The 27,294-nt window shown below is 37.9% G+C and overlaps 1 protein-coding gene across 5 annotated transcripts in view; it reads right to left on the bottom strand.

Moving 5' to 3' along the window:
- The window catches only part of LOC142436914 (thyrotropin-releasing hormone-degrading ectoenzyme-like), a 337,115-nt gene that overhangs the window by 108,896 nt on the left and 200,925 nt on the right, over positions 1-27,294 (bottom strand). For all 5 annotated transcript variants that reach the window (XM_075540257.1, XM_075540259.1, XM_075540255.1 and 2 more), the window contains 3 exons: positions 8,640-8,705; positions 7,838-8,025; positions 2,425-2,513 (listed from right to left, as the gene is read on the bottom strand). In XM_075540257.1, coding sequence (XP_075396372.1) covers positions 2,425-2,513; positions 7,838-8,025; positions 8,640-8,705 — 343 coding nt within the window. The remainder of the gene's footprint in view (positions 1-2,424; positions 2,514-7,837; positions 8,026-8,639; positions 8,706-27,294) is intronic.

Raw genomic sequence — 27,294 nt, 5'->3', positions numbered from 1 at the left:
ATAAAAGAAGTTGAGGTTAACCAATCTTTTCTTTTTACCTAATTATAGTGTGGTGTCAGGTTTTTACTAGGCCTCATCGAAGTTCAGGACTTCAAGAGAAGATGGTGCATAGGTAAAATGACACTGAAAAAGGCAAACTAGAAAGATGACTTTTATTTTTAGCTTCACTGGGAATCGGTCACCCCAATTTGTGCATTTATAAAGCATTTATAAGGCCTTCAAGTGACATGTGGAAAACTTACTTGCTATTGAGTAAACACTTGACGGTATTGAGCAACCTTAAGTATTAAGTGTTACCATGTTCGTGTCAAATAGAGAACACTGCTGGGATTGAAACAAAAGGACACCTTACACTCTGATATGTGTGCAGTGCCTGACTGTGGGGTGGGGATGTGCCACTCACAATACCCCCTTCAGAAATAGCATCCCCTAGAGTTTTAAAGCGTATACCTGTGCAGTTGTTCATAGCAGTTCTTCATATTAACATTGGTGATATTTAAGGCAAACATGTTGAAAGAATGGACTGTCATTATCCTGATTAATAACTCAAGATGAAGCAATCTCTCAAGTACAACCTGTATTGGTCAAGGGAAGGCTTATGGTCTTCCCAAAAAGGAGAAAGTAAAGGATAAAGAGGAAATACCTTCTCCAGCAGGTTTCCAGTAAGAACAGACTCCCTATAGCCCTCACCTTCTAAGCTGAGTGTTTAGGCTGATTCAAATATATAATCAGTAAGTACTTCTACATTTCTTTAACTTTCTCATTTCCACTCTACATTTCAAAGGGATATGTCGTAGTTTATTTCTGAAGATTATTATGTCTCATGTTTCTAAGAAATGTATGGAGGGATGGCATAATTCAAATCGTTGGACAATTACAACTCCCTAGTTTCATTCACCATGTAATAACATATTATGTATTCAAGTAAAGGTGCTTCATGGGGATAAAAGAGAATTATAAAGGAAAATAAGATAGTAAGTGTGAATTCAGAATCACGAAATAAACGCTAACTCAAAGCAATTAAAAGAACAAATTGTAATGAGTTATTTTAAAGGAGAAGAAACCAATAAATGTTACAGTCAGCATTTCAATGTACCACCACATTACATGTGAATGTCTTATATACAATAAACGTGAATGGAATTGTAACTCTTTATAATATGCAGTTTCATATTAAAATTACATTAACACGAAATTATGAGTAACCTTCACCCCTGGGAATTACAAGTGTTTATGTTTCTGATAGTCAGATTACATTCTGGATTCAGTACATTTTGCCTATATGTAGCCATGCATCTATTTTGAGTACTTAACTGTGCCATGTATGAAATGAAACAAACATTTGTTTATTTACTTAAAACAAAAGATATATGCTCAAAACGATGTTTATAGCATAAAGAATTAAAATACACTAACAGCATTGGTGAAAGCAGCAAGGGGAAAAAGGTAGAAAAATGTGACCTTCTTAGTGCCACTGAAGTGTTAATAGAAGATGATCATCGCCTTTTCTCCAACTCGCTGGGAAGCGGAGCAAAAGGAACCCTCATGTGGACCCTGCTGTCCATGAAGGACTTAGAAGGGACTCAAGTACTCTTCTGTGAGTGATTGCAAATAGGCCCCTCTCCTGTTTGGCGCCATTTACACAGACAATAAGGAGCCCTGGTGGTGCTGGGGTCAAAGAGCAACAGCTGCTAACTAAGCGTCCCTGGTTCAGTCTCACAGCTCCTCTGGGGGTGAAAGAGGACACCGGTGTCCTGTGCGTGCAGGTACAGCCTGGGACACCCTAAGGGGCAGTGCTCCCGTGTCCGAGGACTGCTGGGAGTTGGAATCTATTTGATAGCACTGGGTCTGTGGGTAGAAAGACAATGAACTGGCTCTTCTCCCTGCACCTTGAGGTTTGACCCCCAAAGGGTGCACTTTGAGGACAACTCTAATCCTCTCCCTTCAAATCCAATAATTATAATTATCTAATCCCATGAAGGATATTGCTTCTCTGGTCTCTAAAAGAGATAGTCTGAAAATGCAAAGACAGTGGAATGGGATTAAAACTGTTGCCTCAGTTTCAGTTTGTGAGACACTGCTCTAATGGGAGTTCTGCTTACATTTTAATTAAATGTGTGATTATGAAATTATACAGTTTAAAACAGCTACGATGAGATCTACAAAAGCATTTAAATGTTTTCTCTTCACTATGAAAGGAACGAATAAACAAGAATTATATAGGCAGGGTGAAATTGGATGAGTCAGAAATTATACCGAAGAGATCCTCTTATGCTTTCTTATCTTGTAGAGGTGATTATCATTCTTCCATCTTCTCTTTCTAGTTTGTCTTTATGCACATTTTTATAACCCCAGAAACCAGAGGTTAAGTTGCTGAACAATTATCTGAAACCAATTGTCCACAGGGGAGAATATATATCTTACCTGATTTGTTAGACACCCAAATAATTGCTTCTGAAGACACATGGCTTCTATTTCCTACCACAATGGTTAATGGAATCTGCCACAGGTAGCTGCAAAATAGAAGAGTAGCTTTAAAAATACAAATTGGTGTTCATTTGAAAAACATGCATCTTCAGAGGGATTTTTATTAATGCTTTTTAGGGAAGCTACCAAAAACAACAATAAAAAAAGCACTCAGACATCAAAGTAGATTCTAATTCATTGTTTCTATCTCACCAAGAAGACTGTGCACTCAGAAGTTTTCTGTCAATGTAGAAGAGATCTCCTAATAATATACTTTGCCAAAAAAACCCAAAATGTTTGCATTAGGAGTTAAAAGTGGCTAAATACTACAGTATATATTGATTTGAATCTTAAAATAATTCATTTCTATTGTTTTAATATTAAACACTAGTGATTTTATGTATTCACATTTCACCAATTTCTCCTTATTTATTTTATAACTGTTCAGAGAGATATTTTATTATATTTCCATAAGGTTAATATGGCACACATAAGGTGATTCAGGCAAAGAGAATAAAACAAGACTGACAAGATCCCCCTAAAATCCATATAAACACAATGCACCCGACAGGGCACAATTGGCCAAGCACCACCGATACTTAATGTTCAAATGTGGGTCAGAGTTATAAAAGAGAAACATTTGATAAGGTTTGCCTTTTATAGTAATAAAAATCAAGGCCTATATGTTTACATAAAGTATCTATTTAATCTGAAAGGCTAACCAGTTAATGATAGATGATTTTACATTGCGTTCAAGCATTATATTTTATTTTCTTGAAATATAACCTGATTCCTTCAACTAATCATTGTGCTATTGCTAAACAGCTGGAAGTTCAAAGCTAAGAACTGTCCCACGGGAGGAAAGTGGGGCAATCAGCAACTGTACACGTTTACAGGGTCAGTAACCCTATGCAGGGTCATGACGAGTCAGAATGGACTTGCTGACGTGGGCCTGTCTTGTTGTTTTAGTTTGCTTTTATCATTGTGTCATTGGCAAGACTTCACAACAAGCGAGCAATGAGTATTAAAGTCATATATTTTGTTTGTGATATAAGAAGCTATACTGTGTCAGCTTCATAACTGGAGAGCGACTGAAGAACTGAGAACCAGGGGAGACGCCGAGTGACTGATCATAAAATGGGCGTCTTTCTGGAGATTTGGGAAGAGCAGTGCTGAATCGGTCCCTCGACACATAATTGTTTTACGTGTCACAGAGTTCATTTCTCACACTCACAATTAATACATGGGAATTCATCAAGAGTAATATGTCAGATGGAAAAGGGGAAAATTCATTATGTCATAACAACTGCTATCCCCAAAGTCAAAAGTCAAAAGGCCATCCTTGACATTCTGAATTTTAAATGATAAGCTGAACTTAATCAGAGAAACATTTCTGAGTGCCAACCATGTGAAGGTACCCTGTTACACTGTAATTGACTCCACATAATCCATCATGAAAGAACCAATTTATTGTTGCCTAACCTGGTTCTTTGGATAGAAGTTAGTGAACAAAACAATTTATGTTCCTTAAGAGAGGCCTCGACGCATGCAATGAAAAACATGTGATAAATATATGACAATGGACACACCGTGGGAACATCACAGCCAGATTATTTTATTATTTTTTAAACAGCATCCCTCACCAAAGATAATTAATCTATTTTGGTTAATTGGAAAAATAAGTTAAGAGGCAATAGTACCTGGATCTAATCTAAATGCTGGATCTAATTTTCAATTTAAAACACAAGTTTATTTTTTGTGTGTACTTGCAAACAATAGATATTGGAGACATTCAATTAATTACTCTCTGTAATTAGACCGAAAGGAACTGGGTGGAGTATAAGTAAAATGAAAGACCAAATCAATTTCTCTGTAAGACATAGACTAACTTTATGAACAAGACTTTATAGGTGTATATCTTCCACATTGAATTGACGATCTAAATTGTGAAGCCAAACAGATATTAATTAAAAAGCAAACAATATATATGACTAAAAACATCTAAAGACCCTCTAAATAAGTCTAAGACTCTAGTAGTATGTAATATTTTAAAAAGTGATTAGAAAAAATTAATGTGTGTAGTTAGATTATGTTCTTGTTGTTTCTGTTTAACTGATCATATGGATATCATATTTTAAGTAACAATAGAAAATTTTCAAAAAATATATCCCTTTCTTCAGTAGTTCTTAAGAACTCTGATTGTACTAACATGGAAAAGAATTGGTACGTTTTAAAAAGTGGAATGAGAAAAATCACACCCAGGAGTTGCTACTAACATTCACGAAGCATTGATGCACACAGGGAAACCCTCCGGAGACTGCTGCAGGCGGGGCCCATAAGGAAAGGGTGAGTGTGCGGACACACAGAATGCCCTGTTGCCCAAGACTCCCAGGAGGTGCCCCATGCTTCAGGTGGTATTAGTTAACAGTGAAATGTATTAAATTTATAATGAAATGAAGGAAAAACAAACTACGAAAATTCACAACTTCCTGTGTACCAAAGTCCTACCAAGGATTTTATGCACTTAAACACATTACTAAATATATGCAATTGTTAGAAATAGCAAAGATTCATTCTTCCTCTACTTAACAGCTAGGATGTACATTTATTACATATGGAAAAATAATTACATTACACATTAAAAATGTTCCAGGTAAGAGGTAATGATAATTGTCCCACAGAACAGTCATGGCAAAGCGAAAGTCATGATCAGTAAAGCTGGGTGCTTTGGGACCTACAGCTGGCCTGTAGAGTGGGGGGCCTTTGGCCACTTAACTGGGTTTGCTGATGCACAGAGCTGGAGCTAAGTGCTTTGGGCTGAACCTTACACAGGAGTGCCATGCTTGCTGGGTCTTTGTTATCACCTGGAAGAGAACTTGGTGACTTCTCCTGACAGGACAACCATGTCCTATGTATTTTTCACCTTGATTGTATGTAACCTGTAAACTTCCTTAAATAAAACCCTTTAATCTCAAATATTGTCTGTGAGTTCCCAGTTGCCCCTCCAATGAACGATCCAAGTCAGTAGCTGAAAAGTCGAGAGCCGTGGGAAACATTTATTTTAGCACGTCAGCAATGTCTCTTCTAGAGACCTCGGAAGGCTTGTACAAGGAGCACACAGACTTGATTTTCAAGCTTTAACTGAACATTAATATAAATTAAGCAATAATCTAAGTGGGGAATAGTAAATTCTCATCTAGAGATGGATTCTGTCCTACTAGGAAAATTATTTTAAATAATAGAATGTCATGTATATATTTTTTTTGCTCTGTTTGCCATTAAATGGATTCTGACGCATGGTCCTCCAACAGGTCGGGGTACAACTGCCTTAGGGTTGTGCCGGTCTGCTGTCTTAATGGGAGCACACTGCTCCCCCTTTCTGCCAGGGAGTGGCTGGCAGCTTCGACATGCCATCTTTGCTGGCGGCTGAGCACTTTAACACTACGCCACCAAGGGGATTTTAATTTTCCTCAACATTTTTATATACCAATTTCTCAGATTCAGAACCATCCAGGTGGTTTTATAATGCCAGCAGAAGCTAAGCGCTCTGTGCTAAAACTGCTTACTCATGCTGAGAGACTTTCCCCCGTGAAGAGCCAGGCTCCTGGCTGACACCTCTGATGCAGGTTATGGGCTGGCAGAGTATTTTTGTTCAATATTTGTTCTGTCATCTGGGTGTCCTTTCTGTTTTTCTGCATCGGGGAGGCCTGTGTCAGACTGTTCATTCTCAAAGGCATGGCCCCAATCTGGCTTCGCCACAGTCAAGTCGTTTTTGTGTACTTTGTGGTCCATGCCGAAGCGTGTTTCGCCTGGGGCCAGACGGTGGGTGATCAGGGCAGCCTTTGACAGCTGTGGGGACCCAGAGAAGGGGACGAAGCAGTGACAGGCAGATCCCGACAGGGTGAAGGGAGGAGTGTTATTCTGCGTGTTCGGGCAGTTTAATTGCAAAAGGCAACTCCTCATACCTGGTGAAGGCCTCTCTCTACTTGAGCCTTTAACTTCCATGTGCCCCCATCTTGACGAGAGTAGAACAAACTGCAAAGTCAGCAGTTTGAAGCCTCCAGCTCTTCCGCTGGAGAAAGAAGGGGGTCCTACTCCCAGCCCCAGCCACAGTCTCAGAAACTCCCAGGCTAGTTCAACCCTGTGTTTAGGGGGGCTAGGAGTCGCCATCAACCTGATGGCGCAGAATTGGGTTTTCATCTGTATGGCAGCAGACCTGCAAGTCTGTCCCCGGCAGCATGGCTGGGTGAGAACCCAGGGCCAATCTTTCCATTCTAACTGCTGTGGAGCCCAGCTCCTTCCTACACCTATAGTATCGTATCGTATACTATAGTATCGTATCGTATTGTATAGTATAGCTGCTGTACCAGTATTTATCTCAATACAACAGTGAAGACTTCATGTTTTCTTAAATGGAGTTCCAATATCAGCCACCAGAAAATGTTCATGAATCTCCCTAACACTTTTATTCACATCAAGCTAACTTGAAGATGCTATCCATTCATGTAAGTTTAAAATATTCCCCACCAATCCTACATAATAATGGATGATGAAGCCCAGCATCCTAATTTCCCAAGGTGATAGGACACAGCATGAGTAAACTAATATGAGCACTTCTATTTACTTATTACTTTTGATCTCTATACTTGCCCTCCCTTCACCCCTCCAATCCCTTACCAGGGCATTCTATATATAAATTTAAAAACTGCCTGATTTGAAGTGTACTTTCTTACATTGACTCAGTCTTTACTGAAACAAAGTAGTAAAAATAAACTAGAAAAATTGGATAGAATGTTTATATTCTGAATTTTAAGTAACTAAATGGGTTCCCCAATGTTAAATTTATAGCAAATCAAAATTCAGGTGTGTTTTCTATAGTTTTAAACACCACATTTGAGGGAAAGAGAATATATTTTCATATTGCCACTTCTACTTAAGATCACCTTAAGGTATTTATTTAGTTTTTGAGTTTTGTTAACTAGGATAATATTTATTATCTAAATACTTTTGATTTGGTTTTCTAGATTGATCCTATTCAATTCACAACACACCTTAACTTTCTTAAAGATGATTAAAAAATATTATAACAAAAAGTAAAATATCATATCTCACATATAAAATGATTAGAATAATTTAAAATAGTCTTCAATGAAATACCATAAGTGTGCTCATCAATCAGGGGTTAAATATGTAAGGTATCGGCAGTAAAAGGAATCAAAAATACCATATGGAAATAAAGAAATAAAAAGAGTCTTAACTTATATTTCAGAATTATGTTGTCAAAATTATCTTAAAATATTAAAATTAAAAGGTGAATGGCAAAAAGAAAAGTTCCTATATTCATGTTAAATTAAAAGAGAGTCAGTGGTACCTGCTGTTTCGATGTTCAAAGGTTTTGGTCTTAGCACTTATATCATAAATGAAGCGTTGCTGGGTAATGGTTACCCTCTTTTCGGCTGTTGCATTTCCCAAGATGGTGATAACAGGATAGCCCTTCTGGAGCGTCCACTGATCCATGACTTCTTGTATATTTACATATTTTCCATTCCTCTTCAAAGCCTTTAGAACCCAAATTGGATAAATGAGCTTTATAAGCATGAATTATACATATAATTATATTAAATCATTTTCACTTTTACCTTTAATATTTACCTAAATATGAAACATTTCAAGATCAGTGAAGCTAATATAATGTGTTACTAAAATTAATTTTCTCACCTTAAGTTAGGCTTCATGCATATATATATGGAAGTTTCATTAGCATTAATTTTTTTTACATAATGGAGAATAAAATACATTTTACTGGTAAAGTAAATACATGCAGCATCATTAAATATCCCCAGTGTGTCTAGTTGGTATATTTAAATATTTGTCATGCACACAAGAAAACATATTTCCTTAAAAACTTGCAGTATTTCTCACTTTAGCATGACTCACTTCCCAAATATATTAAAATTGTATTCCATAATTATTATCTTTTTAAAGTATGAAAGGCATCAATAACATTAAGTACATTTAAATCCCATTGTATTTTTATTACATTTTATATAGCTCATTACTATACATTTATAAATAATATGCGACAAAGGAAATAAAAGCTCAAAATGAAAACATACTGTCAGCGTCAATAAAAGTTACCAATGGTTTGGGTTCTTTTTCTTCCTATACTTTACCTCTGAGAAGGCATTCCAGAGATCATTTCTGGCTGCATTGCCATACTTATGAATGGTTAAATAATCCTACAAAGAAAATAAGATTTGAATTACAATTTAACTGCTAAGCAATTACCAGTTAATATAATCATTTCTCAAATCAAATAAACAATTCTATTTGCTGTGCTTATATTGATACAAAGAGAAATACTCATAAAGGTTTATAAGAATTAAATTTTAAACTATTCAAAAAAAACTTAAGCATAGCATATTTTCTAATTAAGTATCAAATAACTTTAATCTTTAAAAATTATTTTTGAGAGTTGAATCATTTATAGATTTGGGGGGGTCAAAAAACATCCCTTCATTTATCATGTCAACCTTGGCTTTTTGAATTAAATTACCTCCCCAGTGTAATATTTTGGGAAACCTTGCCCATCAGGATTTTAGACTGGAATCTAAAAAAATATTTCATGGGATAAGAACAACTCTGACAATAACAAATCTTTACTGCGGTGGATGTCTTTCGAGTTCAGATTCCATGGAAGAGTATAAAATGAAAGCAATGTGTGGTTTTGTGTGACCCTTATCAGAAGGCCTAACTAAGAAAGATTTGGTCAAGTGGGACTGGCTGATTTTTGTCTACGTAGCCAGTGTAAATGAGTCCCAATGGCCTTCTGTTAGTCAAACAGGTAAGAGGTATCACTTTGCCCAAAGAGGACTGTTGTCACAGGCTTTCTAGTGCGAAGGTGCCTATTATCACAGAGATAAACATTGCTTTTCATTGACTTGATGAAAAAGTATTATTAAAAAGAAATTTTATCCTGGTCTAATATTTTTTTAATTTAGGAATTCCCAACTATTAGTTAAACCTACACACTCTCTTTCTAATTTAAGCCTTCCTCCTCTCTGGGAGGCATGGATGCATCGCGGTGAATGCGTCCTCAGTTATGACGACTGGGCACTTAGTTTTCCGATGTCGAAGTGGGAGAAGGAGAAGAACATAGATGATGTTAAGCAAAGTGTCTCATTTGAGATCCTTTCAGCCCTAGAACTTGGAGGTAACAGGCAAATGCTTAATTTACATGCCAGTTCTGAAACTGGGAGAAAAATGCTGACTCCATTGAGAACTTTATGTAAAGTGGGATGCTTTGGAGATAATTAAAGTTGTAGAAGCAGATTTTCTGAAATACAAATTGTAGCACCTGTGACAGATTGAGCTTTTGTGGGCAACTCACATGTTCAGATGGCACCTCCCACTTAATCAGACGCCTGGAGAAGCAACATCCACACTGACTTAGCAATGACAGATTTCTCATCAAGATGCTCTGGACAACTTTACTGCGAATTTAGATCTCCAAAGAACTAATCTGAACCTGGAGTTTAGCTTTGGGTAGGAGAGCTATATGAAGCACTCTCTATTTGAACCCTGGGACTAGGATTTAAATCATTTTCTGATTAGGTGTTAAAATTATTAGAAATTTTGCTTTTAATTTGTTTGTGTGTGTATCTTGGGGGAATCTCTTGAATACACTGAAAAACAATGGACATTGAAACTTATAAATGTATGTGAAACATCTATTTAAATGAGAACTATTATTGTTGAGTTCTGTTTATGCAGAGGTATTGGGATAATAAAAGAGAGGCAGCAAAGGGACACCGACGGATCTGGAAAGGACCGATGCAGGAATACAGGTTTCCCCTTGGGGTGGATCAGAATATCTACAGTCAGTCTACCATGAGATCGGTTGGATCTTAGCTTGATTTTGATCATTAGCTCAATGTCTTTTTTACTCTCCCAATTCTGTATAAGGCTCCAATTTGTTTCTAACAAGCTGAAATGGCAATCAGTCAGGATTAAGAAGGGGGTCTTCATATGCCAGGCTGGATATTCAGGATAGAAATGGTATGTTTTTGTTGGAATCCCATCAGCTTCAATATTCATGGCATTGGAATTCTTCAGATTTCAACTGTCTTTCCTCCCCAAACACATATTCTTTAGTTATCCCAGCCTTTCTCTTATACAACAACGATATACATATGGAAATATATTCTTAGTCTTTGGAGAATTACAAAGAAAATGTGAGGATCATGCCTATTAAAAACCATATCATCTATTTATTCTTTTATTTCCATGAATTGTATAATGCACTTAGTATAGACCAGGAAGGTTTCGTGGGAATGGAGGAACAGTGATGGGCAAAAGGTCGTTGAGAAAAAAATGTAAATAACAAGATGCAATTTGAGTAGGTCCCTGTGACTGAAGCTGTGAAAGTCTTGGACCAAAAATTACAGAGCCAAAGCAATTCCAATGGTTGGGGCATGTTTACATCGAACGACTTTAAGTTCTATTCTAACCTACCAGTAAATGAATATGACAATGATTGGATAAGAAATTTATTAATAAATATAGACACATATATGAAAATCCAACATTAGATATGACATTACAATATAAATGTATAAAGTATAATGCTTTGACATCCACTGTAAGAACAGTGATGGGCTGTCTATACTAGATATTTCAGAAATGAAAGAAGTTGAAAATAATGAAGATGATTAGTTGGATATACTTATGAGACCTATCTAGCAATATAAACTGATTACAAGTTAAAAAGGGATTAACCGAAAGCATATTCTGATATATCTACCTATGGGAAAGCCAACATGCATAGTAGTTAAAAGTGAAGTGAACTACTTTAAAATGTAGTTGAAAGGAAGGTTCAATATTATATAACCCAAACCTCTCTGCCATCAAGTCAATGCTGACTCATAGTGACCCTCCGAGGGTTTCTGAACTGTAACTGTTTGCGGGAGTAGATAGCCCTGTCTTCCTCCCATGTACCTGCTGGTGGGTTTGAACTGCCAGTCATGTGGATCACAGTCCCACACGTAACTACTACACCACCAATAGTGATTGAGGTGATATTAGCTACAATAATCTTCTTAATAAGCTCAGGCTACTGAATAGGAAACTGAATTACGTAACCAACCAAAGGGTAGCATCACTAATAATTAAGGAATGTTTCACATAAAAAACTATAATGTCATTTGCCTCTCTTAACACTGAATTGCTTTATATTCCTTCACTTAATTCACATAACATTGGGATAGGTAATATAATCATTTAAGATATCAGGAAATTTGAAATCACAGACCCTGGTCCATATCCAAACCCCATACATATGTCTACAGCCCAATATCCACTAGATTCCCCAAAGATAATTAAGGGTCATATTCAAAGAAAGCTAAACTCACTCTCCTCCCCCAAACTGTCTCTTCTTGAGGGCTTTTCCCCAATGATGAATGTGAACCAAAGAGTCATCTTTCACGCCTTCCTGTCCTTCCCGTCACATTACTGCTCTGATATCCTGAATCTTCCTCTAAGGTGCCACGCTACACATTACAGCTTCTCACCTGGACACAGCGCCTGCCACTGCTTCTTCTCTCTTTCAACCCTACCACACACCACTGTGCTAGCCAGCCAATATGGTGTGCTCAGAAAACACTACACCTTGAGCTCCCTCATGGACTAGCCCCGCTGTACTTCCTCAAGCCTCTTAGCACTTGTTGCCCAGTCTCAGATTAGCTACTTTATTTGAAGATGCCTAATACAATATTTTCTCTATTTCCTAGTTCTCCACTCAAACTTTACCTTTCTCCTTTACTGTGCAAATTCACTTTAATAGTCAAGTCTCAATTTTAATGCATTTTCCCTGAGAATCTTTGCCCACTTCTGCCTCCTTTCTAATTCTGAGCCAAGTACCTTGTACCCTATCAGAAGACATATTACTCTGTGTTTCAATTGCCTGCTCATTAATTTAACTGCCCACATAATCTAAAAACTCCCTAAGTAAATCCCACCCAAACCATTGGCATCCAGCTGTTTCCACTGCATGGTCGTCCTGTAGGAGGGAGTCACACTTCCGGTAGCATTTCCTAGAATTTTGCTTCTTTTGTTTTACAGAGATCTGCCATGTTTGGTTAAAACTACTTTGCTTTTGGTTAGCACAGAACACTTCCCCACTGCAGGACTAGCGCCTCTCCCCATAAGGTCAAAAACAAAATGGTACTGGTATCCAATTGATTATGATGTATACCACAAAGTAGAATTGCCCCCTTTGGGTGTCTAAAGTTATAAATCTTTACAGGAGCAGAAATCATATAGAGCAGCTGGTACTTTTGAACTATTGACCTTGCACTTAGCAGTTCAATAAGTGATCTAATATACCACCAGGGCTCTATTGTGTAAGGTAAGGACCTGGTTGTTTTGGCTTATCACTGTTTAACCAAACTGTGTTCCCAATATAGTACGCAATAAATGCTCAATCTGCGTGTGTTTTCTGAGGTTCCTTAGTCAATATGCTTTTCTATTACTAATTTGCAATGAAGTAAAAGATTTATTACACTGATAAAAGCAAGAAAACCAAACCCAGTGCCACTGAGTTCATTCTGACTCATAGCAACTCTGTATAGGCTTTCCCAACCACATCTGGACAGGCATGCACAGGCTCATCTTTCTTCTGTGGCTGTTGGGTTTGAACAACTGACCTTGAGATTAGCAGCTCACACACCAACAGTGCTCCTTACTATTCACACCAGATTCGCTCAAATACTCAAACTCATTTTTCTCAGTGTTTATTTGTTATATATAATTTACATTAATACATATGCAGTTCCATATCAAAAGATTTTGAATGATTGAATATAATACCATTTTTGGTTTTCCACTTTTGGCTAACAAGTAGTACAGTTCATAACGTTTCATATATAAAAGCCAGTGGGACTAAGAAAGGCCAGAGGGAAAGTAAAATGTTGAGCTGAGGAAGTAAAGGCCTATTATCTTTCAAGGTTTACATGCAAATAGTTATGGAATGCTTACTTTCTTATTAATGAGTCTTTCCGTGTGTTAGGGCAGCAGATTAGCTGCATGAGTAGTCTATCCCTCAGGTTACAGAGGGACCATTCAATAAAAACCAAAGATGCATGACGTACTTTAGATGTGTTTAGCTGAAAGTAAAACGAAAATTTACCCTATGATGACTTTTCTTTATTTTTTTCCCCAGGATGACTTTCAAAGTGATAAAAACGTGTCCCGTCCTCTAAGAAAAGGAAGATTACAGTAGAGGTGCAGCCCCTCCCTCCGGAGCACTTCACTGAGCCCCCTTAGTGGAATCTTTCCTCCAGTTTGGGCTCTTAGCAGCTGAGGCCCAAGCACAAGATTCAGATATCACAGTCGGCAGAGACAGAATTGTTCCTTCCATCAGATGTTAAAGACTCAAGAGACCTTTGCTTCAGATCCTGCAGCCAATACCTCAAATTTCTCCTTTATCAGAATTTTATGATGTCATGAATTATACATATTAGGATTATTTAGTATATAATTTAACCAACCTAGCTAAAACATGCTTCTGAGGCACTAAGCAGTACCATTTGGATCTTGCAAAAGGCAGAATCCAGTCCTTAGCAGGATATGGCTGCCTAGAGTAGGTGAAGGTGAGACGTTGAACAAAGTCAGAATTCAGTTCATGAGTAAAAGGGAAGACTCACTCATGAGCACACCACGAACAATGCTTTCTACAGTGAGACCAGGCCCCATGTTGCACGCAGTGACTCTGCTATGAGGATGTCATCTACTTGCACGACTAGTTTGAGAAATGATAAATAAATTCAGGCATTGATTTTTTTTCCTGACTGTATGGCAGGAAGGTTGAAACAGGTTTAAAACATTATTTCTTTCTATCACGATAAAATGTGCCTTGAACAATTGATACCAAAATATGTCAGTGTTTGGCTTTCCGACATTTAAACAGCACTTTTCGATGGGGGCAATAATTCAATACGGACTTTTATAAGAGAGCAAGGAGAGGGACACAATACTACAGGCACACTTGCCACTCTCTCTGGTAAGAGAGGATGGGCGTGCCCCCTGTCCTCAGACAACCCCATGCTCCCTTCGAGGTCTGTGGATGCCCGTGGAGTAGAGCAAAGAAGGGAAGGAAGATCATTGAAATGTATGTCCTGTCTTGGTGACAGGAGCTGGGTGGGGGCCATGTCAGCAACTGGATCTGAGAGTTCTGTAGCTCGACTCTGGCTGCCTCTCTGTATTTCACAGAACCCTTTAGTTACTACTCTATTTCCAAAGCCCAGCTATTTAGACTTTCTTTTGACCCAATGCGCTACCTTTGAACCCTGCACTAAATTTGTTCTGGATAATACAGCTGGAATTTGCTTCTGTGGCTTGCAACTCCAAACCCTAACTGATAGAATACTAAAAGGTACCGTAAGCTGAACAAACAAAACAAAGATATGGCTAAATTTCCCTAATAACCCACCAGCTTTTGTGTGTGTTATAAAATGGACTCACTGTCAACGAGTGGATGACTCCTCACAGTAACCCAGTAGCACGGGGGACCTGCCCCTGTGAGTCTCTGAGACTGTAACTCTGTGAGTCACAGCCAACACAGAACCCCTCCACCACCAGGGCTCCGCATAATAAGTATCGGGGAAAGTTTTCAAAAGAGGCAGACCAGAAGGTTAAAGTCCACACACACAAACCTGTACACACACAGAAACTGAAAGGGATGCAGCCTGTGCAGAAGCTCTTCGACGGAGGTGCACATAAAGCGACAGCGACGACAGTGCATAATTATAATAAGCTACTTTCTTGTCTTTACAAAAGCTTCCACAGCCGGGGTCCATAAGCAGAGGAAGGACCACGAGCTCCGGACTCCAATCTGTGCCAGTGTGTGCACTGTGAGAGTGTGGTAACCTGAAGGGGTCCATGAACACCACCACCACAGATTACAAACTGCCAGGTCACAGCAATGTCACCGAGAGTGGGATAAAATCTATTGGAATGCTGGCCTGTGCCAGCATTCAGAGGATGTCTCTACAATCCCTGACCTTGAACGAAAGCAGCAAGGAGACTCACACAGTGACAGATGACAAAGTAAAATACCACAAAGCTGGAGTATAGACCAGATGCTATTTTAGGTAATATGAGAAGACTAGTTAGAGATTATGAGATTATGTAAAATGAGCATCAAAGCAGTGACAAAGCATAAAACAAAATAAAAGCAGTAAAGTTCACATGTTCATTATCAGAGAGAAGAACAGAGGAGGAAACAGAGGCACAGGTATTAATTGTCCCTATTTACCATTCAACTGTTGTCAAGCTTCCCAGAAGAACATTTGATCTCTTGGAACCCTTACTCACTTGTCAAGATCTGGAGGTTTCCAGCCACCATAAAACAGCAAGGTGCCATTTAAGAACAAAGCTATTTAAATATGCAGAACAATCGCTGAAAAGAAGTTTATTGTTGATATGTCATTCTGATTCTGTGGGTTTTTTTTTAATGTGTGTTTATGCCAAAAGTTATCTCCCTAAGTAGTTTGATTGGCTATAGGAGGATCCAGATATTTCTCCAGGAGCAAAATGCAATTTTGCACGTTTAAAAATTTCATCATTCTACTTAATGAGTATTTTAAAACTCATACTTTCATGATAAGCTACTCAGTATGGCAGACGATTTTCACTCAAAATAAACTGTAAGTCCATGAAGATTTTTAGTTGTCTATTCATTTGATTTTTAATTAAAGACAGCGAAACATTCTTATACCAGGTTTGTTTTTATATGTATTTTATGTATTAATTATAGATCACACTCCAACATGCAGGCACACCAGCAGAAAGGCAGTTATTTCTATTTTGGGATGTGTACTGTGTTCCAGAACAACCTGACAGGGTCCTACACCTGTAAGTGAAATAGTGTGAAAGTAATAGTCTGTTGGGGTGCTCTGGAGTACTAAAATAGCCCTACTTCTCACTTTCACTGCGAGAGTGAAATATTACTCAGACATAAAATGTATCTATTGGTAAAACTGAAGTTTGGGAACTGCCTTTGCTGAATGCCCTGGTAAAGGACTTAGACCACTACAAGCTTACCAAACAGACATATTTGGTCTTGGCTGGCAAAATGCACTATTTCCTAGGAAACAAGAGGGCACTGACGTTAAGTCACGTCTATGACCATCACCGCCCCCACCCTACTCTTGCTCAGCACCCAGTGCAGGAGACTACAGGAAACGAAAATGCATTTTAATTGAGAGATATTGGATGTGCACAGCAAGGAAATCCTTGGTAAGATAAATATATATGGTGGCACAAATATAACAATTGTGAGTTTATCTCAGGACTAAGCAGTGTGGTGTTTGTTTGTTTGTCAGTTTCACAAAGACTCACTACGAGTCAAATTCAACTCAATGACAACACACTCAGAAGAACTGGGTAAGGAATTTGGCTCTTACCAGTCATCTGATAATATTAATGTATACCTTACAAGCATGTGCTCAGAAAACAGTATAAATCTTTAGAAAAATATACATGATGCAAAAAAGATCAGGATACATTAGAAACTTTATGAGCAAGCTCAAAAAAATACTATCTGGGTTGAACCTCTCTCTGTTCAACTTTACTTCCAAGAGAAGTCAAAATGTTCCAGAGGGCCAATGAAAGGAAATTATACGAATTAACCTAAAGGAGAAAAATGCTTGGATAAAAAAAAATCACATCAATGTCAATGAGGGGAAGGGCAGAGTTGAGACCCAAAGCCCATCTGTAGACAATTGGACTTCCCCTCACAGAAGGGTCACGAGGAAGAGATGAGCCAGTCAGTGTGCACATACTTTTTCTCTAGTTCTTTAATGCTTCCTCCGTGACCCCCACTCCCCACTATTATGACCCCAATTCTACCTTACAAATCTGGCTAGACCAGAGCATGTACACTGGTACAGATAGGAGCTTGCAACACAGGGAAATCAGGACAGCTAACCCCCTCAGGACCAATAATGAGAGTAGTGATACCAGGAAGGCAAGGGGAAGGTGGGGAAGAAAGGGGGAACCGATCACAATGGTCAACATATAACCCTCTCCCAGGGGGACAGACAACAAACAGAAAAGCAGGTGAAAGGAGATTGGTGTAAGACCTGAAAAAAAATGACAAATTATCAAAGGTTCATGAGGTAGGGCGCGTGGGAGAGGGAGGGAGGAAAATGAGCTGTTACCAAGGGCTCAAGTAGAAAGATAATGTTTTGAAAATGATGAAGGTAACTTATGTACTAATGTGCTTGACACAATGGATGCATGTGTGGATTGTGATAAGAGTTGTAAGAGCCCCCAGTAAAACTATTAAAATAACAACAAATTAAACACAAAAAGCACGGAGGAAAAAGTTGAAGTCGAAACTTTATACCTGAAAAAAACTAATTCCCCTCTGAGTTTAAGAGATTTCCTGAAGTTGTAAGGCCTAGCACATGTAGTTATGCAGCCATTTACTGAGATGCCAGGTTTGCTAGCAGCTAGCCCAGAAAATGGGCATACGACATTCATTCTCGCCATACCTCTATGTACAGACATTGACCTCAAGAGGAGAGGTTTGGAAAGACGTACAGGTAACACTTAAAAATACGCACTATCTCCACTTCTCTCCAATACCTACACATTCCATGACATCAGGACCTACGACTGCCTAGCAATGTAATCGAGACCAGAAGGTTCCGCCCCACATGTTCTAGATTGGTAAGGTTTCCTTGAACATTTTTACATTTATGGGCTTAAGGACACTTCTATAAGGACATTAAATTTATTATATTCTCAGAGGCAATTTCTTTTCTTCAGTGCTAAAATCATACACACTATACTAGTTTATTATTTGTGTTCGTATTGTTAATGTGTGTGAGATACTTTCTGTCTTCTTTTTCCTTAGATTTCATAGTTCATCTTAATCAATTCTTGGCAAATAGCCACCTCAACTTTTCAGTTCTGTTCTTCAATTATACTAGCTTGGCAAAAAAACAATTCCAGATGAATTCAAGTATTTTTCTTCTCTAAACCCGCACTCGTGCAGCTGAACGTCACTGGAGAAAATCCTGTAATTAAGCAGATTCAGTCTATGATACGTTCATAATCACCCAGCTCAAAGAGGCAATCAGTAGTTAGTAGGTGTGCCTCTTTATTCTCAGACCTACATGCTCACATTTCACCTCTCATCCTCAGCTTTCCACTACAGACCCTTGCTCAAACAACACTGAAAAAAAGCACAATTAGAAAGGAGCTCCCTCATCTCCCCACTACCAGATTTTCAAGTTTATTGAAAGCATCTTTCTACTATAAAAATTAGTCCCTTCACCACCGCAAGGACCGAGATGCCAGTTTTCTCTTCTTGAGCACTACCAAATTCCTTTTCTTGTTAGTACAACGGGCTCCCATATTGAAGTAGTCAATAAAACAAAAGCTTTCTGTGAGTCCTTATATCCTTTATAGCAAATTACTTCACTTTTCTAATATCCTTCTTTTGCAATTTTTAAAAAGTATGCGCTTATACCCATTCCACTCAACCTAATAAAATTGCAGTCTTCCAAAAGAATACGTTTCCATTTTTCCCCTACTCCACATGTATCTTACATTTAACCTTGCTGCTCGCTTTCTTGTTGTTGAAACGTGTTTCTCTCCAGGCACTGGCGACACTGCACACTTGGTACTCTGCCTGCCTTGGTAGCTGCTCCATTTGGATCTGAGGTGGCCCTCCCTCTTCTCGGAACCCCCAACCGGTACAGTCCTTCCCGGTTGGTCCCAGGCCCTCAGACAGGAAACCGCAGAGGCGTCCTTGACTCTGTTCTCTCCCTCTGCTCCCACACCTCACTCTTCGTCCAATGTACGCCAAGTCCCCGCTAATTGTACCTTCAAAATACATTTTGAATATGTCCCTGCCTCTGCATACCTAATTATGCCATATCCAACCTTTCATCCTCTTTTACCAGATACTTAAATTCCCTTCTAATTTTATTAGCCAGTTACCGTAATGGTAGGCTGATTCTTTCAAGGCCACTGCAATATTTGCAGAAAGATAGAGAACATCCCAGTTTAAAACCCTTTAAGAACACCCCACTATACTTAGGATAAAATCCAATTTTCTCCGCAAAGTCTATTTGGATACCCCATGACGGGCTCCTACCCGTACCTCTCCGACCTTGTCTTTTGTCCTTCCAACTTTTCTCAAGCACCTTAGCTTGCTTCCTTTGACATGCTCAATTTTTCTTACCTTTTGCACAAGCTCTTTCCTCTTCCTGATGATCTCCCCTCAGCCCTTTTATATCCCTCAGAACTTTGTGTATCATCCATTTTCTGAAGAAAGATCTTCTAAGTACCCGATAAAGTTACCTCCTCTCACTCCCTCGTAGCATTTAACACAGTTAGCACCATATATTTGTCTTTGAATCCTTTATCATATTTTATGATTCATGGAAATGTATACTATACCTGCTCTATACAGCATGCACTAAATACTCACTACTTACCGTAAGTACATAACAAGAATGTATAGAATAAATGATATTTAATGGGTCATAAATATGGGCTGTAGAAATAACTAAGTATAGCTTTTAGTATAGGAAGAAAAACTATAATTTTGTTCTGTTAGCACAAAGTATTAACAGGCAATTTTTATATTTAAATGGTTAGTGTTCTTAAATGTTTTTAAAAATCACAGGTGGAGGCCTTGAGCCAACAAACAGATGGTGGCTATTGGAGATTGCTTACAAATGGAATCATATTGAGGAAAGCAAGTGATGCCACCATTTTTTGTCTTTAAAATATTTATTATGATTTACATGAAAGTTTCCAGAGCAAATTCATTTCTAATCCAGCAATGCATGCATGGGGAGTTCCCTGGCCCGGGGTTACAATTCTCACAAGGTGTCAGCACTTCCCACATTCCTGCCTTGGTTTTCCTGTTTTCATTAGCCATGGTTTGCCCCCTTTCTGTTAGTTTACTGGAAACAATTCTGCTTGATTTTGCTTTTAGATAAATACTATCTGTTCAGGTGTATATACTTGATTTTTCTGAGGGGCATGTTAGTTTCACCCATGTGTTATTGTTCACACACCAGCTGAAAGGTGGTCTCAGGCTTGGCTTCAGGTCTGAGTTAAAAGAATGTCTGAAGGCCATAGCTTGCAGGACCCACACTCTCTTTGTTCAGCCAAGGTGAAGTTGTGTCTTTCTCAAGACAGACTTAGAAGGTAGAGGAGAGCTAAAGCACGATTACCATTGACCGAAAAGAGGTCTTTCAACACATTCGATCTTACTGTAAGTTTTCAAACACGTGACCAGGAGCAGTATTTACAGATTTCTTTTAAGTCACCAACTTACAAAATGTCATCTTTCATATGATTTTAGATATTTGATATCCCAGGGGAGAAGGATATTTTCAATATAAATGTTAATGTTCAGTATCTGTAGTGCATATGCATTTGTACAAAGTTTTGAAAAGGAGAGTAAAGGCTGCAATTTTAAGTGTATAAAACACAAGGCTAAAATCTTCATAAAAGTATAAATAAAATGAATGTGTTGTTTCTATTAGGTGCCATCAAATCAGTGCCAACCAATAGCGACCCGATTCACATACAATGAAACACTGCCCTGTCCTGGACCGTGCTCACCATTTCGCCTTGGTTTGTACCCAATGTTGCAGCCACTGAGTCAGTGCATCTCCTTGAGGACCTTCCTCTTTCCACCGGCCCTCTACTTTACCAAACATGATGTCAGTTTGTTTGTAAAAAGTATGTAAGGATCTAGGATGAACGCTTGAAGTCCTCATCTCTAAGGAGTACTTTGGGCGTACTTCTTGCAAAACAGACTTCTTAGTCCTTTTGGGAGCCTGTGGAACTTTCAAAAATGTTCTCACCATAATTCAGATGCATCAATTCTTTTTTGGTCTTACTTAAGCAATGTCCAAATTAAAAAAAGGAGAGAAAAGGGTGCATCTTTAATAGTAAAGGCTTTTTGGTTGATTACAAATAATTGTATCCTTACACAGAAACGCATTGCTACTGTATGGATTCCAATACCTAGCGACCGTCGGTGGGCACTGACGCCCTGTCCCGGTCAGTCTCATGGCTGCACTCCCTACAGGGGCAGACGGCCTTTCTTTCTCCTGAGAAGAAACTACGAGGTTTGAACTTTGGACTCTTCAGTTAGCACCGAAATGCTTAAGGCATGGCTCCATCCATATAGCTGCAGAGGTCACAGGAAAGCTTGCAGTTCAGAAGCACATGGTAAGGATTCCGTGTGTAAGCCTTCCAATAAACAAATTCAGTGACAAAAAGTAATCCCTTTTTATTTAGAGATATAAATAGCCATGGCTATTTAAGTTTTAAAAGTATTTGTTACACATGAAACTATTTTCACATCAAGCAATCTTTCAATAAAAATCAAATGTTTTTCTCTTTTACATGTTCATTAATCTTGCCTTTGTAATTTAACTTGTTAATAAATGCTAATTTGGTAAAGTCCAAATGGCTAGAACCAGTTGTGATGAATCGGTTTTGTAAGACTATCATAAGTATCATCACAAACAATGATTACCAAGCGGTAACTCTTTTCCCTATCACATATATAAAACTGTGCCGTATTTTAAATGAAACAGAGAGACATTTGAGCAGAAACTGTCCATGGCCATTCATTTTAGATTAAGTGTGACTGAGTCACCATCTGGACGGAAACACAAACCATCTCCACAGAAAGGACCTTAACTTTGACACACTGTGTCTGTTCTTCTATTACTATCTGAGTTTTCATTTTCGTGAAAACCCACATGCAGGGAGCAGTCTTTCACAACTGTAAGCCTGCAGGTCTCAAACAAAAGTCCTGCATACACATGCTAACAGACAGCAGCATCTCCCTGGAACACAAGTTACTGAGCATGCTTTGCTGCTAATACTCCCTGTAGCATCGTGCCTGTCATTACTTCAGGCCATCAGAATTTTATGAGCACAAACCAATAATAATGATATTTCCTTTTTGCTTTTTATCCACACCTCATTGCCTTACATTGATTTGCATAAGCAATTTTCACCTTGATAATTGGACCCAAACACTGTGTTGTAGGTTACCTTATGGAAAAGAGCAGTTAAATACTAATCAAGAGAAATCTTTCTCTATTCAACCATATTTTAGATGATATTAAATTACTCTCTCTGGTTCAGCAGGAAGGTGACCCACTTTCTGACATAGATTTTAGGGCTTGGGTTTATATCAAGCTTAACAATGATCTTTCTTCACAATTTTAATTCCCTCATGTGGACTCATAACAACATGAAGAATGGTACAACCAGGCCCAAATCATTAAAACATTATTGTTTTGTTTGAAAGGAAAAAGCAATAGTATTACATACTAATTATTTTTGTAATAGCTACTGGGCCAATCAATGTTATCTAAGGATCCTATAATTATAGCTTTACTATTTTATTACTGGGCGAAAAACAAGAGAAAATGTAATTAGGGAGATTAAAACAAATATAAATGAAGTTAAAAGGACTTGTGTAATTTTAAAAGTCCAAAGAATCAGCATCTGAATTGGTTACTTTAAAAGTAATCCTGCGAGTTCTTCTAGAACTAGGATCTGAACTAAACGGACTCAAATTAGGAAGAAAGAATGGCACAAAGGCAGTAGATCCCAGTTCGTTTGTCCTGCTTTGTTGATCGTCCCCCATCCCACCCCCACGTTAACCTCATACACTGCTTCCTCTGCGTAACGATGAAGGCGTGTGCATGGAAACCGCACAGACTCTGGCAAATTAGAGATGTAACTATTACCAAAGGATGTTGTTTGATAATATCTGTAATGGATTTGAAGGTTTGAGTTGCAAGAGACATTGCAGAGGGACATGTCCAATCACCAAGAATTTATAGAGAGGCGAAAGAGGAGCACACTTACATTACATTTATAGTTCCAGTTACCCCGGGGAAAGAAAGGAAAACAGCACTGAGCACGGAAACTTGTCCACGCGCGGAAAGGGTAGTAATGAGGTTACGGCACGAGTTTGGGGTGTTGTGATCGGTAGAGAACGAATACAGACCTCCCAAAGTGATGCTTCGAGTTTCTCTTCACAGACTGGTCTAGGAAGCTGTTTGATATATGCATAACACAGTCAAAAATGAGGCCTCAAAGGTAGCATTATATGATGCATAACTTGTTCCCGACGTGCAAGGAGACTTTCTAGTTATTGCTAATTCTTTACTGCGTTTTCACTAACTCTATTTAAGTCTCCATTGGGAACACAGCCTGCAGTAATTTTTTTTAACAACAATTCTCACTGGACAGACACTTACAGTGAGGAAGACATACAGGTTGGGACGCCATACTGGCTCACTTTCCAGATGGGCTTTTTGTCCTGTGCATATTTGATTTTAAATTAAATGTAATTTAGAAAAACTGCTGCTTAATTTCTTCTCCATATATTTATCATATCCTAGTAGGAGGGGGGTGAAGGGAGTAGACTGAAGAGCCAACAGTTTCGATCACGTAAACCAGAAGTTTAAAATATTAAGTTAATTAAAAACAGAAAACTTTTATAATAGTCAATTCCCCTGTCTTTTTTCGTCAGCGCTTATTTTAGAAGTGTCATAATTAGATAGTTGGAAATTTCAGACATATCATACCAGTACTGATTCACCCTGACACCACCAAGCCAGTCCAGTCCCTCCCAGAGGGGCCTGGAGATTACAAACCCGGTGGAAACGGGAACATGTTTCTGCAGTAAGTAATACAATGATTAGGGAAGGAACAAAAATAATGGAGCTATCACTAAAGTAACAAAAGAAAATAAAAAAGCTCTGTATCGTAATACAAAAAGCTACATATATAGTACAAATAATAATAAAATCACTAAAGTAAAACAACAACAAAATGGATCGATTACGTTTGTTCAATTGTCTGTCGTCAGCTCACCTGTCCCCTTGCTACCTTCTATACCCTGTTGAGCACTGTGCAGGCTGGAGGCCTGGGTGCCACATTTCTCAGAATCCCTTGCTAATTGGCTCCAAGGCAAATGTCTGTCAGGTGAGAAGCAGGCACAAGCTATCGGGAAGGCACTAAGAAAGAAACACTTCCCTTAGTCAAGTGCAGAAGAAGGTACTGCTGGTGGCTTCCAGGTGTACGGCTGGCAACTAAGCAAATGAGTGTCATTTTATAGTGTTTCCTGAATGTTTTGATTTTATGAAGTCTTCCCCATTTTTACTCTTTTATCCCTCCCAACTGTTTTATAAAACCCATATTCTCTATGCTAAATCCCTTTGTGCTTGAAATATTAGAATGATATTGCTATGCTTTGCTACTGCATTATATACCAGCTATGGTTTCCTGAAGCAAACCTTCAAAGATGGGTACTTAAGAAGGTGTCCTGTCAGGTTAAAAAGGAATATCATTGAGATAGAATATCCAGTAAAATTCACCAAGCACTGTTTAGTTTTTCGAAAACATAATTTAAGACAGATAAAGTCTTAACTATGAAAATGTAAATTATCCATAGCAAATCATGAAATGATTTTAGGTAACTAAAATCAAACAAATATGTATGTCAAATATTGACAAAAAGAAATAAGTCACTATCAAAACTCTGCATAACAATAAATGCTGGTCTGATGGACTAAAATTAAGGTATTATATGCCCTAGAAGTCAAATGGAGTTAATATTCAGAATCTAAATCAAGCTTCAAGAAGAGCAGTGGCATATTTTTGCCCATCTATTCACATTTCTCCACATCAAATTATGAACACTAGTTTCACATGAAAGTCAAGTTGTCTAACTAGCAAATCAAATTAAATAAAATTTGGATTCAGAGATGATGAAACATGGAAAGGCTCTTAGAGATTATCTAGTTCAACTTTTGAATTGTAAACTTTGGAACCAGAGGATAAGGGAGATTTAGTGTTTTGCAGAAATCCCACCAATATTTTTTAAATAAATAAGACTATCATTTTTGCTCTGTATTCATTTCACTGTGTCATGCTTTCTGAAATATGTTTGCTATTATTTTGGGAAATGCAATCTTAAGAACAATATAGAGAGTGCACATTTGGAAAAATATAAGCAACCTACTTTAAATATATGTATGTTGTTTATAAGTGGTATATTAACTCAACAACAAAAGGATTCAATGTTTCTTCTCTCAAAATTTTACTGTCAAATATTACACGAAACTTCCAGAAAAGAAAAATTTAGGTATATAGAAAATTAACAGAAAATATCATTGTAATGTTTTTCATGTGTGGACCATGAAGATAAAGCTGCAAATACAAAAAATAAAACAACAGAGAATAAATAGAAGAGATAGACAGATAGACCGGCAGGCAGACAGATGGCAGAACAAGCTTGAGCATGCTCCAGTGAGACCAGAAGAGTAGGGAGGTGGAACGAAAATAAAAAAAGGAAAAAACATACAATTTTAAATTTTATATTGCCTATAACTGTTAACATAATCTAGTGTCTATTTGCAAATGAAAAAATTCTATTTGTCAACAGAAAATAGTCATAGTTATTATGAAAAGAATTCATCGTTTGTCCAGCCGAGGTAAACCCTGACAGCCAGGCTTAGCTGTCTCAACAACATGCAAACCAATACTCCCCTGAGCCCCTTTGGAAAGGAAGCATATTAATATCAACTCTGACCCGTCAGCATCATGACATGAAGTGTCTGTTCAGGAGGTCATCTTCAAAATGCATCCCATACATCTTCATGCTCAGGAGATGATAATTTATCACCCCGACATAGAGATCTACTGTACACTAATCCAAACTGCTGGTGATACACTAAATCAGTTTGAGTGATGAGTATAAATAAAGCTGAAAGTGAAGTACTGAAGGATACAGATCTATCTGACCAATGAGATGTCACAATGCAAATAAAATGCAATGTGGACAAACATAGAGCCCCTTACTTGAAAATTAAAGCCAAATCAAGTTTCAGAGGATAAGTAACACATTAAAACAAGTTTTATATCCAAGTTTAATGTAATGAGAATCAGATGAATAGTTTTTTCAGATATACTTGATCTGAAGTCTATTAAATATACTTCAATATAAAAGGATATATTTAAAATGTACACATTTTGCATACTAAGGAAAATATGACAAAATAAAGCAAAAAAGGTTGCAAAATAATAATCCTTTCCAAATAAAATAACTATGATTATTCAATCTGCTGAGCAAATCTATACAGACAGATGAGAAAAAGAACAAAAACTGTACTCAGAAAATGATTTCACATCAACTAGCTACCAAGAAATCAAATTCAATTTGTATTGCTCTTATACAAGTTTAGATTTTTTCAAGAACTGTCATGCTACAACATCAATGGGGAAAACAAAGAAATGGCGGTAGAGAAGGACATTCCTCTGATATTCTTGGAGGGCGCTCCTCGAGAGGAGGGAGAAATCCAACTATGTGATCAGAACAGACCCTTTCTCCCCAACAAAATAGGTTCCATGGATTCAGCTATTCTGAAGGTTTCCCTAATGGAAGGAGCTGAGTAAAGTAACTTCCAACCACTGCTGGAACAAATCTGTGAAAATATTTTCTAAGGGAAATTATTCTTCAGGAAATTTATAGTTTTGCTTTGTTGTGCTACGTATAACTAGCCTTGTCAAAACATAGTTAACTCTTGCTTTGTATTTTACCTTTAAAAATTGTGGGGGGTAAACATAGAATTATACTACTAAAATATGACCTGATCTCAGATGTAGTTTATTAAAATTTTAAAATGAAAGCTTACTAAGAACAGATAAGATTGATAGCTCTCTCTGTCTTAGCATAATTGTATTTCAGGTGAACATCAA

Source organism: Tenrec ecaudatus, unplaced genomic scaffold (genome assembly GCF_050624435.1).
Source record: "Tenrec ecaudatus isolate mTenEca1 unplaced genomic scaffold, mTenEca1.hap1 Scaffold_86, whole genome shotgun sequence".
NCBI lineage: Eukaryota > Metazoa > Chordata > Mammalia > Afrosoricida > Tenrecidae > Tenrec > Tenrec ecaudatus.
This window is presented reverse-complemented; position numbering and strand designations above follow the sequence as displayed.